The sequence below is a fragment of the Mya arenaria genome, chromosome 11 (assembly GCF_026914265.1).
Source record: "Mya arenaria isolate MELC-2E11 chromosome 11, ASM2691426v1".
Classification (NCBI taxonomy): domain Eukaryota; kingdom Metazoa; phylum Mollusca; class Bivalvia; order Myida; family Myidae; genus Mya; species Mya arenaria.
Genome location: NC_069132.1, coordinates 18,991,463 through 19,007,279, shown reverse-complemented (window position 1 = coordinate 19,007,279; position 15,817 = coordinate 18,991,463). Strand labels below are relative to the sequence as shown.

Genomic DNA, 15,817 nt, shown 5'->3' with positions numbered 1-15,817 from the left:
GCAAAGGTCATGACCCTTCACTTTTGAAAATGGCCCCTAATTTTCATGACTGCTGGGCCATTCGGCCCCATCTTTTTCAATCCTTGGCAGAACACTGCGGGAACCACTAGGCAATGCCAAATAACTAAGCTCTAGGCCTTGCCATTTTGGAAGAATAGTTTTTCCTTCAATTTATATCTATATAAACTAGCCCCTTCCTAGGCGGATATGTTTTTTAACGAACTAACATCACTTGAATGACTTTGGTAGACAAGGGAATTTTCTGTGACATTATTTTATAATCATGTGACCGTTGTTTGACAAACATATTTACAAAGTTTTCCATTTAGCCATATATAGTAAAATCCCTATAAAACATTTCAGGGAAATTATTTTGAAATCAAGCGAGTGGTTTCTAAGGAGAAGATTTTTAATGTTTTTCTTTTTGGTTGCCATGGAAATCACATATCTGTGTGGAATCTAAAGAAATCTGGAAGAGAACCAACCAAGAAACATTCCTGTGAAGTTTGGTTGAATTTTGCCCAGTGGTTAAGGCGGAGATGTCATTTGAAGGAAATTGTGACCCATTACAATATCTCAGCCTTGCTAAAAGAGTCATATGATGATGATATAAAATGATGCATATATTTTATGGATATGGCCAAACACAATGGTTTGGTTAGGGTTACATCCTTTTCAAAAACAGGTGGGGTAGGTATGCTTTTTTTATTTCCTTTTTTTTTATTAGGCTTTATTTAAGAATGTTATTGTCATCATTGGAGATTGCTGTTAAAGTTTGTTTTTTTAACTACTGACTATAAAAGCGTTAGGGTCGGCGCCTTTTTCGTAGGTAGGGTGGCGTAACCCAAACCAAACATATATTTTTTTAGGCCTATCAAATTCAAATGAGCAGAAAGTTTATATCAGATGAGCTATGCCATTAATTTTTTATCCAACCTTGAATCAATCAAGCAGAAAAAGGGGTATAAGTCACAAACCAAACAATTTATTACATGCAATTCACATTATCACAGTTTTATGGTACTCTTGCCACTACTTTTATGTAAATGGACATCCATGACAATCTGTATTAAAACTGGCTATAATTTCTCTGTTTAACACATCAATATGAAATTTCATTGAAAGTGTTCGGAATATCAGAATTCTGAGGAAATTCATGGTGCCTCTCTACATCAAAGTACAGTATACAACTATACAGTGCCTTACAAGGACAGAACATGAACTGACAGTGCCTCTCTACCCTTCGTACCTTCACACTTGATGCCCTGTTTTACGAGCCCAAACAGCATCTCCCCACAGAAGTCACAGAAGTGTGGTGACTTGTATGAGTGGACAAACAATAGGTGGGGCCGTATCTGCAGTTCCTCCATCGTTGCCTGGGCTGGAAATAAGAGAGAACCAATAGTTCTATGAGTAAGTCTCCATGAGAAGTTTCTTCCAAAGAAACAGATGCTTGGGGATGCTAAAACTTATATATATATTTTAATCTTTTGTCACGATCAAGCTAGAAGAAATTATAAAAAGTAAACTTAAAATATCTTGTTAATTATTGGTGTTTGACTGTCAGTTCAGAGGTACATGTAAAAGTATAAAATGAAATAATCAAAATAACAAATAACATCAAATAAAATTTAATCTATGCTCAAGGGCGCCCTTTTACTGTATTTAGTAATTAAACATATCCCTAAAGAAAAAGTGGACACTTGACCAGGAAGAGACTTAACAAGCCTTACCAGAGAGGACCACTTCCACAAGGCATCCCTCGATCACATCGCTAGCGTTGTTGACGATCTGGAGAATGTTGGGAGCGGAACTTTCATGTCGGAATAGCATGATCTTGTCCGCGATTCCGTAGAAGCCATGCTCTGGGTACTGAAATGGTAATTAATGAATGGTAATATTAAATAATGATGATTAGAACATATTAAACCATTGTTGTCCGGTAAGCACTGTCACCATGCCAGACAAGAGGGTTTAGGTTTACTCTGGGAACTGTGGTTTGCTAATCTGTTCATTGAGTTAATATTACAAAAATTGGAAACTAGTACAATATTTAATCAATATTCTTTTAATAAATATATTACTAGTATCTCATTTAAAACCACTGAACTGTAGGACATTTTAGCAGAAGTAAAGGTTAAAATGACCTTTAACTGGTCACAAATAAGCACATGGTATACTAGCTACTCACATATTTGTCAGGAGATAAATCTTTTACAATACAATTTCAAAAATGATGGAGTGCATGAGGATGGTGTCCAAAGGGCAACAATTAATCAAGGGTTATATAGGCCGTATGAAAATTCAATATTCAACAGCTGAAATATAATGTGAAAGGGTATATTGGTGTCAAGACATAATAGTTTGTAGTTCTTTGAAGCCTCAATTTGTCCAATAAAAGTTTTTGATGGACAATGTTCATTGTTAATTGTCCTTAGGACCTTGATGTTGATAACATAGAGATACCTGTCACTAATGATAAAACCATATTGTCTACCAGGACCGATCAACATTCAACAAACCAACCGTAACAGATCATTTTTTTAAGTGATTTTTTGGGGGAATTATTTTTTACTGCCTGTGCCTTTCAAATTGGGGAAAAAAAATGACTTTGGGGAAAAATACAAATCAGGCCAAAATAGCTAATGTAATGGCAAATATACAATAACATGTTTTCACTTTTTTATGCATATATTATGCTGTGAAAGAGTTAGTCTTGTCAAGATTTTGTTTATAATTCAAGAAATTCATTGCTTTTTTATTCATTTATGTAGTCTGCATTTATCAAATTGGGAAAAATATATAATATTTTTGGGAAAATGGACTTTTTTTCACAAGGGGAAACAGCCTTTAGAAGGCAGTAAATTGCACTAAAAAATCACTGTAATATAATAAAATTTAGGCTGGAAATTATCATTTATTAATTATCTTCATATTAAAATTCAATTATAATCTAAACTGACAGATGAGACTTTACAGTGTAAGCAAACAAATGCCTTTTATCTTTTAATCACAAAGTTCCTTTTTTAAAGTGACACTCTTATTCAAAATTAATACATGCACATGTATATAACAAACATAAAATTTGAGAGATAAACCTTTAACTACATGTGTACTTACAAAATAATTCATTTATGGAAAATATTAATTACTGATAACAAGATTCTAACCCTGTATTTAATAGTTGAAAACGCAAAAATATTAAATGATTGGTGAGTGCTAAAAGATTTAGATTTGGGAGTAAGAGTGCTCCAGCCATTCTATTATTGATTGCAAGGACATGATGATAGCTGAAACCATGGCGATTCTTGAGAATACACCAGCTCATTGAGAGCAGGGGAGTTGCCAAATTTGCAAACTCTGGGGTAGACAGTTTTGTCCAACAAATCCCCAAGGTCCATTGTGTTTCATGAATATGAGCCGCATCGCGCGATTTTGGGCCTTTGGACATAATTATTACAAATGAAGTAATCATAAATAAAAGATGCCAAAAATAATGATTTTTGCTATGTACATAAATTCCTTCCAAACTCCTTTCTTTTAAAGGTGTGACATTGGAGCATCATTTTCTTGACAATTTATGACCGTTGGGGTACTCATGTTTCCATAGCAACCATGGGCTTCGTCCAAACGTATTTTGACTGCATTAATAGTCTGCGTTTAAACGGCCAAATCTATTAAAGATACAAAAATTATTCATCATTTTCATCTTAAATTCCTGTTCCTTAAAGATATTGTGTTAAGAAAATAATTTAAATCATAAGCTAGTTGTAATATTGATAGGGTAATTTTGCACGTCATTTGAATAATGTGCTTTCGTAACAACGTCATTTGAATGACGTCAAATTTAGTATTCAAAATGCGCAATACATGGTCTTACTTGTAAGCACGTATCTTACGCAATTTAAGTGATATCATCATGAAATTTTCAGAATATCTTCCTGAAATATAATTTCATTCAAAAACCTTAAAACATTGTAATAGCAAATATATGGCCGAAGGCCCAAAATCGCGCGACGGGGCTCATATATCATCCATCAAATCTATTTACTGGTATGGAATGCTTAAGTAAAAAATTCTATTAGTCTTATGTACATATTATAGTATGCATTGATTGTGTCTTAAACAACAGTAACAATTGCTTCAGCTATATGTTACTGAATGTTTTCTATCAGCAGCTTGTTAAAGTGGTGTTAACATGGCGAGTAGGTCCTCTTATGAACACACCGGCTACTGCCCATCTCGCTAGAACAACTTCCTGAACATCACAGCCTCAAGTGCCTGTTCAACGCTCAAGTGCTCTTGCCGGCTTGTTATACACCTATGTACTCCATCATTTGTACAGTTTGATCATTGACAATTCGTTAACAATACAATGCCCTTTTATGTTTAGCAAATTACAGTGTAATAGCACATACAGGAACATCTAAACAGAAATTATTTTGAACTGTAAATCACAGCATGTGTGACCATTCTTTACACGCACGGCAATATGAAACTTATCTGAATCTTTTTTCAAAGCATTAAAGGGGCTCATTATAGGTTGATGAAACTTTATTTGTTTTTATTTGATGCATTATTAAGATTTTCTCATTTGCTATAATCAAAGGAAAGAAAAAAAATTGTGTCTAGATAAAAAATATTGGTGATATCATGGTGCTTTTTTCACTGGGGAATTTGTGGGCATGTAGCTATTAATTGAAAAAAGCATGCATAAAGGCGATTTTTTTTTATCTGTACATAAATCATATGCTTTTATATTGTTTTGATCATAACAGTTAAATCTGTTAAACATAAAAATGCATTAAAATAGAAAACAACGCCAAATAGCGCCATTATTGATTGAGCTTGAAACAGCCTTTGACACAGACTAATTAAAATGCTCTTCCATACAATTGCTATATTCAGTGTAACATGGAGTTGAACCATATGAGGAACCTGCGACGCTATGCCTCAGCATGATGATACTTTATGTCAAGTTTTTTGAAAATCTTACGATGCATGGTAAAGATACAGCCCAGATAAGGTCAGTCCAGACCAGTCCTATCAACAGTACTCATTTTGACATTTAACCTTTAAAGGGACTGGTGTCACAGATTGGCACCAAAAAAAGTCTTTTTCGGTAACGAATCTCAGGACAATTATCTAATAGAATGTGTTACGCTTTGATATCATATTTTTTTTAAAAAGTACCAAAATGTAAAAAAAAAAACATTTTGTTGGAAACCGGGTTCGAACCCGCGTCATCAAAATTGTAGTCCAGCGTCTTACTCACTGCGCTACAAAGGCTTATTCTAAATGAGTGACATAATTAAGCTATACACCTACCTCGGTAATATCACGTGATATAGTGTTTTAGCCAGAAATTGAAAAGGGCAGGGTGGGCCCAAAAAGGGGCAGGGTGCTTTCTTCAAAGGGGCAAAATAGTGCGCGCAATATTTGATTGTGAAACAGCCATATACCTTAAAGTCCATCTTAGGTTGTTGTCAAACTGTGACTTTAAGTGTGTCCTTATGCCTAAAAGAGTTAGCAGTATGTGTAAGTCAACAACAAGGAGATGCAAGTTAACAGTTTTTATTGTATTTTTTATATTATCCAAAAGACTGTAGTAATAGCACGAAGACAATCAGTAGTCACAGGAAATACACACAAAATTATCATAAATGATAATAAATAGTAAAATAAAAAAAAATCAATGAGATCAAACAAGACTGTTACAATGAGGCAACCAGACAACAATTACCAAGGGGGGACAAGTTCATACAAATAACAAGAATACAACTGTGTGCCTACATTTGATAAGTTATGGCATGCATATTGCAATATTTTAAAGATAAATATTTAATTAAACCACCACTCAATTATATACATTAAAACAACAGAGCAAAACATCTCTTTTTGATAAAAACTAAAAATTGTCAAAGTCATAATCTAATAACTAGCATTTCAGTTCATATAAGTTTAAAAAAAAACTGATTAAGCTCTTCAACCATTTGTTTTTATATCTTTTCAGGACAATAGCACAGTGCAAATACAGAGGAAATGCAAAGATAAATGATAACTTATTTCATAAATAAAAAAGACCAAACTTGAGTAAAACATGGCATCATTTAAAACTGATTTCAGCATTCAGGGACTTAAAATGGCACTAGCATGAATGCAGTATTGCATATGCCATATATATATGGCTAGGCAGATAAAAAAATAAACAAAATCAGTCAACTGAACATTTGATACTCGAATCTCTTAAAGTGTTGTTTCTTAAGTATGGTTTAAGCATGGATATCCTTAACATAACTAACTAATTCATTTTGTCAATTTTGAAAGTTTTGTCAAGCTTGACTCCAACAACTTCAACTCATAATTTAATAGAAATGAAATAAGATTTGGACTCCAGTAGCTCTCAAGTAGCATTTTATTGGGTGTTAAAATTCATGTGCATGATTTTAGCCAATTCACAATAATCTAAACTTATCAACGAGGCTATTCAAGAAATTCCATGTCTTGGGGTTAAATCTAAATTCGTCTGTTTTTCATTTTGTACCATCTTCGTACACATTTGTCAAATGCCAAGTATTTATCGTTCCTATTTATCATCAGGAGTTGGTGTACTGTGTCAACCTGCAACCGATTCCTTAGGTCTGTCTTGGTTCTTGCCAATTCTGAAAACACACGTTCTACTTCTGCAGTGCTTACTGGCACAACTACTGCTGTTGCACACAGTCTTTCTATGTTTGGGAACTTGTGTGGTCTTATTTTCATCATGGCCTTGATGAGTCTATGTGGCCCTCTGATGACTTCAGGCGATGTTGATGAGATGGCATTTTTGAAGTCATCCCACTCTTCTGTGACCTCATCAGCGTCCAGCCCAAAGTTGTCGGCAAGGCAGGCTATCTCATCATTGCCGTAGAATGTTTCAGTTTCATCCATGTTAAAAACAGCTAGCTGATCAATGACATCTGATGAGGCCAGTCGAACATTGATGTTGTCGACCAGTTTGTCCAGAAACATGGTTCTTGCATTATGAACAGACTTCAGCTGCTGCTCTGTTGCCTCTAATCCAAGGTCTGCCAAGAGCTTATCACATTTTCGCTCACTGCTTCCATATGTCTCTTTCAAATTTTTAAGCCCAGATATAGTGGAGTCTTTCCTTGGTTTAATAACAGAAAGGTTAATGTCATTCCTTTCAAAGACCAGTGTCAGTGCTGCAAGTGGTCTTAAAGCATCACACAGAAAGTGAACAATCTTTGCAGTGGCCGGATTTTTAAGCTTCTTAAGCAGCCCACTTGCACTTGGACCACTCCCCATTCTGACTTTATCGGCACCGGATGCCTCCGCATTTTCGAGGTCGATGAGAACAGCCTTGTAGCAGTCTCGTAGAGAGGTGACGGCTGCTTTGTGGGAAAGCCAGCGAGTATGGCCTGCCTGTTTTATGGTTTTCCCTTTCTCCTCTAACATAGTCTGTATCTTCTGTAGGGAGGCAGTTTTATTTGCAGAGTAGTGGTAATACTTGAAGACATGGTTCAGGAGATCGTCTGTATCTCTCATGAGCGGGATCGATTCAAAGCTGTCCTTGGCGGCCAGTGCCAATCGATGGTTATGGCAATGGACAGTTACGAGGCCGGGTTTAACTGCTTTCAACCTTGTTGCAACCCCTGTCTTCTTGCCGATCATGGTCTGGCATCCGTCTGAGGCATATCCGACAAAATTGCTTAGTCCAAGCTCTTCTACCACTTTCTCAGTCTCTTTAAAGATGGTTTCAGCCTTTCCGTCGGTAATTTTCACATCTTTTAAGTAATCTATACAGGCGTCTCCATTTTCAGTGTTGATGTACTTTACACAGAAGGCAAGATGTTTATTATTTGATACATCGGTTGTCTCATCACTCATTATGGCATATCCGGGACTGTCTTTTACTCGTTGCTTCACTGTCTCCTCGATGTCGGTAGCCATGGAGTCCATGAATTCATCTGCTATTGTGGGACTTGTGTATGTCGCGTTTTTTCCTTGTTTTAGGTGTTGCAGGTCTGGGCATTGTAGTTCATTTGTAGCAAAATTGACAAAGTCTTTAAACAAAGTGGTGTAGGGAAGGTTGTGGCTTATAAGAAAATGCAAGATCTTTGTTGCACATGTCAGTGCTTTGAACTCATTTTCGCCCATTGGCATCTTCTTCTGCTGGAAGGCGTCACTAATGTTTAGCTGGACCTCCGTTTCAACTCGTAATGCAGACCTATGCATCTCCGAGTTCTGATGACTAACAATCTTGTCGAGCCGAAGTGTTGTGCACCCATTGGTGTTCCAAGTTCCATTGCCATTTCTCCCTTTCACTTTGTGTTTTTGGCATAGTCTGCAAAACATTACATCAAGAACGCCAGTATCTGTCTCTTCCGTTGCGCAGTATAGCCATGGTCTACCATCTGTCCACTTTGGATCAAATCCAATTTTGTGTTTGGCCTTTTTGCTCGAAGTTGCATTTGCTGTCTGTTTGGTCGGCAATTGTGGGTTGATTAACTGAGTTTGATGAGAGTCATTGGTCGACATGGGCGTGTGGCACAGATCTGCGGCCGACAGGTGCGTGTGGTGAGAGTCTACGGCCGGAGGGGGTTTCTGGTGCGGGTCTGTGGTCGACAAGTGCGTGTGGTGCGGGGCTACAGCCGGCAGGGGCGTTTCATGCGTGTCTTCGGCGGGCGAAGTGGTGAAGCACGAGTCTAAGGTGGGCCGGGGCGGATGACACGTGCCTGCGGCGGTCGAAGGAGTAAGGTGCGAGTCTGAAGGCGGCAGGGACATGAGGTGCGTGTCTCCGGCGGGCGAAGTAGTGTAGCGCGAGTCTACGGCGGGCCAGGGCGTATGACACGTGCCTGCGGCGGTCGATGGAATGTGTTGCGAGTCTGCAGCCGGCAGATGAGTGTCGCGCGATTCTACGGTCGGCCGGGTCCCATGACGGGAGTCTGCAGGGAACGAAGGAGTGCCACGCGAGTCTGTATCAGGAGGGGGCCTGGAAAGCGAGTCTGTTGTCGACCATCCTTGTGGGTCACTGGCATCGGAAGGTGCTGATTTCGTGTATACACTGAAAATGAAATAATTGTTTATTTCTGTTTGATTTAGCAAATAAACATTTTCATGATATCGTTCTTAATATGAATTAGATATAAAAAGAAATATAGAAAAGACTGTGTTCAGATTAAAAGGTTTAAAGAATTGTTTTCTACAGTTTTAATTAAAACTTACGTAGCTCTATATGACGAAGTGTACAAAATGTACAAACAAATGTCTCCTTTATATCGAAATAAAAGTTTTCACTCCCTGAATTATGACTGCTATTTAAGTTTTAACCATTATCATATGAGAAACAAAAGGGAAAACAAGTATACGTATCCATCCTTGTGTGCATCCAACACGGTATACCGTCATTGGCATATACATGAAACGACATAAAAGAGCACGTGGACTTCATGTTGCAAATTTCCCGCCAAAATGAAACTCGCTCTTAAACTTATATAACGTCGCGAACAAGTTTTCTTTTTCAACAATGAATCGAAACGCAATTGATTTTTTCGTAGGTAATTTATTTTTATATTTAAATTTACGAAGATTGGCGAAGACTGCAATGTTTAGCTAATGTAATGGTTCGGAGCCATGCAAGGTGTTGCGCCTAACTATTTTTATGACAAATACATTTTCTTTTGAATTTATTGTTGTTTGAAAATACAATGAACTTTTCGTGATAAATAACCTCGGTGTCCTGCTATTGATAACCTCATATTGACAATTGTCTCTTTGCGATACTATATATCGGGTATGAAAATCTCAACTTGTAACACTTTGAACATAATAAGCTACGACGACAGTATCACGAACAGCTTCATTTTTATGCTCCAACTTATGTGAAAACAAATGTTACAATTACATTCAAAGTATTCTTGGCACGTTGAAAATACTCGGAATTCTCGGAAGATGGGACACGTTCGGCCCGGAAGTTAAATTGAACGGCGTAACAAACACGTCCTTAATGCGATATCTTACTCATCATTAAATAAAACCTAAATGTAAATGGTTGTAATTGGAACCGGTTGGTACATGTATTAACCTTTGGTTAATTATTAAATGGATTTCTAGATTTATGTTAACATTGGCGCGCACTTTTGATGGACGTGCTTTGCCAAAAGACAAGAAAAATATTTGTGCGTACAAGTTCGCCCGGATTCCTCGTGTTCGGTCTGTAACTTTGTGGAGTAAGCGATTTTTAAATAACTTTGCATGTGTATTTGACCTAATAATAAAATGTTTCGCGTATCAAGTCTTTTTGGATATACCTGACATTCGTTATTTATTTTTACGTAACAATTTGTCGTATGTTAATAATGGAATTGTGTATTCCTCGTATACAAAACCGTATATACACATTCAAGTAATATTAACGTAAATAAACAAACGAAACAAAAACACACTTTACTTAAGAATATAACGAAAAATTCTACCTGTCGACTTTAAGCACATATTTGGCTAAAGTATGATTAGTCCTTTTTATCTTAGCACGTTCCTTTTCAAGATCAAAGAATTTTCGTTTTTTAGACGGCATTTTCACATACAGACGAACATGAATGAAGTGAAACTATGATATGATTAAGATTATTTCTTTCTTTTTTTCACCTGATAAAAAAGGTCTACGACACCAAAATATGACATGTGCGTCAATTAATTAGTTCGTAACAACATCCGCATCAAAGATGGACATTAAGGGGTACAACTTTCATGTCACAGACAACGGGGCCCACGAATAATGTGTCATAATGAACAGCAATTAGCACCCTGATAAGCGTGAATTACCGTTAATCCGACCCGCGGTGATGATGGTCGTATGCCTTATCACGTGCTGATCTGTGACGGATTAGGAGACGGCGACACTGACCAATAAAATGTTTTGAGGGAGCAACTTTGTGGTAAAGAACGATCTGAATGGCCAGATGAGCGTAAGAGGGCGGGGAAAAATACGATAGGGCGGGAAATAAGGGGCAGCGGGGCGGGGTCAAAAAAGGGCAGGGCGGGCCGCCCTTCCATTCCGCATTAGCTAAAACACTACGTGATAACACCGACTAGCCAATCACGCATAAGGAATGAATTCTACCTGGTAGACATACCCAGTTATCTTTTTAATGGAAAAATATGAAATAACTGCTAAACTGAAATAAATTGTAAACTATGTGGTACTACAGTTGGTAAGTTTTAATGCATTGTACACATCGATGCCAAGTTTATGTCAGTTTTCGACAATTTTCTTTTTTTCCCTCTATTTTATCATACGTGAGACAGCCCCTTTAAGTATGACCTAAATCTTTAAGGTACAGACCTCATCATGGTGAACCTTCATGGCAAGTTTTTTAAAAGTCCTGTAATGCATAGTCAAGACACAGTCCGGACAAGGATCATTTCAACCTTTGACCTCTAACCTTGAACTTTGAGGTACAGACCTGGGTCTTGTGCGCGAAATGCCACCCAATCATGGCAAATTTTTTGAAAATCTTTTAATGCATGGTCAAGCTACACCCCGTCAAATTCAGTCCAGACAGACGCACACACATACATGGAACTACCAATGTCACAACTATTGTCTCGTTCTCGCAAGCAGGCTTGTCAAAAAAAAATTCTTTCATCAACCTATGTTGCGAGTTAGAAAGCAAAACATTATGTACCGGTAGCTGTTTTAGTTGATGAAAAAGTTTATATAACATCACATAAAAGGTGCATTTTTTAGAAGGGAAAATGATCTGTTTTAAAATGATGTCAAGTTATACGTCTTGTTTAACCTGGCCTTTATTCAGTAATGTCATTTTTATATTATTGACAGTAGCATCAGATCTTAAATTGCATACATTATTTAAATTGAGTAAAATAAACATAACCATAAACTTTAGAAAATGGCAAAGACAATTCTTGAAACGTATCAGATTTTGCAGCCATTAAAATACAATTTCCCGTTCACATTATTCAGATTATTGAGAGTACAAATAAAACAACATTTGTAATTGTCATGGAAACGGAAAATCCATACTAAACAAGGTTATTGGAGACACCTGAGATTTAGTTAGAATTCATCTTTGCTCTCACATTACGGGGTCACTAAATATGGCTCCACAAGACCCTGTGTTCATGTACCTATTGTAAGCCTAAGCTTTAGTTCTACATGTTACTTTTATATTTGAATGGAAATGTTCCATATCTGTTCTCTGTTCCTATAAATGTATGCAGATAAGGTTTAACAATAACTGGTAATGTCACCAGTGATAGGTGATGATCTGACTGACATTTGAAGGGATGCCCAGGCACCTGACACACTAGGCTTACAACAAACTCTATACAGAGTAGATTGTAAATAAATAAATGCTTTCTAGGCCACTCCTCATGATGTATTTAGGTGTTTAATTGTCCATTAGGTTAGAGCAATGAGTGAAAGTGCTCTCATTTTTAAATACCAGTCCTGTCAGTGCCTCAGTCAGTGGCTTTTTGATTGAAGAAAGATAACAATGCCTTGTCAATAAATCAGTTTTTAGGTTATTTTTATTAACACATTTTTATGCACATTAGTGTAATTTTCAGAATATTTTGTGTATAATGTAGGCTAATTATTCATGCGACAAATGCTGTGAAGGCATGCAGCAGTCTGCATCCCCAGCCCGCCCAGAGACATCGGTAGGCTCCGTTAGATCTTGCCACTGAATTATGAATAAATAATGACCTCACACTTTCGGATTTCTCGGTGCATTTGGAAAACTAGCTAAGTTTATGTGACTCAGTTTCAACTAGACACCAGATATAATGTTACTTTTATACTGGCAGCCATTGACATAATGACTACATATACAACCTATATAATGAGGCCCTTTGAATAACAGCAAGCAAATATCAAAGTCATACAGGTCACACGTTCAAAGAAATATCAATAGGCACCAAACTGACTAATGTTACTAGTAATATACTTGAGATATGCCACTGTTTTTTACCATAAAAGTGCATTTTCACCAAATCAGCACATACAGTACCATATCCACAGTAATTAGGTTAATTTCACTGCAGATACCGGAATGCAAGAAAAATGAATGTTAACAGAGTCAGTGTCAACATTGTGAAAAGGATGCTTCATCAATGACAAAACTAATCATCTACATTTTTACTATTAGCCACCCAGTGGAGTTGGAAAATTAATTTCAAGGCAATTCAAGGCAAATAAAGCGACGGGCAATCAATAACTCTGTGACAATCATTACGGGCCGGGCTGGCAGCCTTAAATAACTGTGGGTAACAGAATAGGCAAAATATACAAGCATCAGCAAATGTGACGTGTATCAAATTGCAGCAAAATTACACAAATGTCGTACAGAGTGAGGTTGCATGATGCTACAATGCATGTTAAGAGGCGAGCATTAATCTATACCTAAGCTTATTTCAAAATAACAGGCAAGTGTAGTAAATGCATTTCTGGATATTGTAAACCCCACCAAAAAAATATAGAAATAATTTCTAACATAATCCACATCATGCAACTAATGAAGAACACCAACAGACCACAGCAGGTGAATATGAAAACATCATCTATGCTTTTAACAAGAACAATAAAATTTACTTCCCAGAAAGGCTTTCTTTCAAACTGGCTAGTTTAAAACTGGTGATAATGGTAAAAGGCAGCAATGTTATTTGGTAATCTCATCGAATTTCTGACTAAGAACAATGCTTTACTTGTCATGGTTCAAATATTTTGTTACAAAGTACAGATCAAATCTGCTAATAGGTAATTCATGAATGTGACTAATTATTGTATTTGTCAAATTTAATTTCTTAAAGAAAAACACAATGTTAAGATTATGAACTTAATACATTTAAAGGTCTATTTAAAGCCACTGCACTAGCCATAAGTAGAATACGCCTAAATGTGCACTTTTCTTACATAAAAGACATGAAAGCATGTTTAGGAAACTGGTTTCAGTGGTTTGTTTATAAAGAAATCTGCAAATCTCTTCCAAAAGAGCACATCTTAATATATAAATTATATATAATTTAAGACATAAATAATTCATTGTCTTTCAGACATAATTATATTTCAATTGTAAATTTGTTGTTACTAAAAGTTTAAAACCACACACAACCACACATCTCATGTCTGGCAACAGTCCCTAATACATGTTACTGCCACACGCTGACTGCAATGTCTAACATACCGGTATTTCATGTCAGAAAATGGCCCTTAGTACAGATTCTACCACACACACTTCAAGCATAACCCCCTTCTGCAGTGTTCTTACTTCACACTTCAAGCATAAGCCCCTTCTGCAGTGTTCTTACTTCAATCTGAAGTTGGAGCAACCAAAGGCAAACTTCAGAAAAAATATGAGTCACTCCTGTTTTCCTTTCTCCTATCATGGTGCAAAATCCCTAAGCAAGATTGTGAGTCAAGGACTGTCAAATAAGCAGGTGAAAACCCTTCTCACATACATATAAAATGTATATGTACCCTAGTAACTTTCACTTTCCCTCTGACAATACTTCTCATGTTAATTCATGAAAATGCTGCCAAAAGAGAATCAACTATCCCTTTGTTTGTAGCTGAATGTGTCATTTATCCATTTACTTCAAAAGGATCTCCAGAAACTTGGTCAGTTCAGAAATACTTGGCAAATGTAATTTAACCATGCAAAATGTGCAATAATGGACAGGACAACCAAAAAACATTTTAATTACAAAATATTTTGTTACAAAGTACAGACCAAATCTGCTAATAGGTAATTCATGAATGTGACTAATTATTGTATTTGTCAAATTTAATTTCTTAAAGAAAAACACAATGTTAAGATTATAAACTTAATACATTTAAAGGTCTATTTAAAGCCACTGCACTAGCCATAAGTAGAATACGCCTAAATGTGCACTTTTCTTACATAAAAGACAGTGGTTTGTTTATAAAGAAATCGGCAAATCTCTTCCAAAAGAGCACATCTTAATATATAACAACCAAAAAACATTTTAATTACAAAATAATAAGCCAAGTCATCTCAATAAGAACTGGCTGCCAAAATGGACAGTACAAATGGAATTGCGCCCGCTTCAAATTTGGAAAAATAACTGAATTTAAGTAACAAATAGTAGCTGGTCAGTTACTTGACTGTTTATGACGGTTAAACCGAAACTTAATAAGAACTCATTCCACATCTGAGGCTTCAAGAGATATTGGATTATTTAAATAAAACCATACATTCACTGAAACTTCATAAGGACATTAAATTATTCTTTTCATTAAGTGTTGAAACGAAGATGTTATATTTAAAAACCTCTACTGGCATATTTAGTATGCAGGAAATGTATCTAGTTGAAAGAAAGTCATCTTACAAGCATTTATTTCTCAAGTTTTTATTTCAGTTGATAAATATATAAAAATGCAGCAAGTTTTGATATGGCCCATGCTATTGAATACTCAAACAGGTTAGGTCAAACAAAGATAATTTTTGTAAGCTTTTAAAGCAAGTTCATTATTCTGTTCTGATGGGCACAAGCCTCACAAAATGTGCTTTCATCAAAATTAATAGATTGAATTTCATAGTGCATCTACTCAGTCACGCTTGACTAATGATGGTTTGATTCGGCAGGTTGTGTTCCTTACCAAGAACAAGTTCACAAATTTATGATATTAAGTATACCAGTACAGATTAAAATATATGATAACCTCAGATAATGAAAAATTCTATAGACAGATTGACAGATAAGGTGGGTATTTGTGATAATATATAATTTACATAATAGAAAATGCAATTATCTTAAAATATTGGAAAGA

The 15,817-nt window shown here is 36.2% G+C and overlaps 1 protein-coding gene across 2 annotated transcripts in view; it reads right to left on the bottom strand.

The window, feature by feature from the left end:
* LOC128207725 (serine/threonine-protein kinase D1-like) overlaps positions 1-15,817 on the bottom strand; it is a 48,681-nt gene that overhangs the window by 31,066 nt on the left and 1,798 nt on the right. For both annotated transcript variants that reach the window (XM_052910834.1, XM_052910835.1), the window contains exons 2-3: positions 1,734-1,872; positions 1,250-1,381 (exon numbers count right to left, since the gene is read on the bottom strand). In XM_052910834.1, the coding sequence (XP_052766794.1) occupies positions 1,250-1,381; positions 1,734-1,872 (271 nt within the window). The remainder of the gene's footprint in view (positions 1-1,249; positions 1,382-1,733; positions 1,873-15,817) is intronic.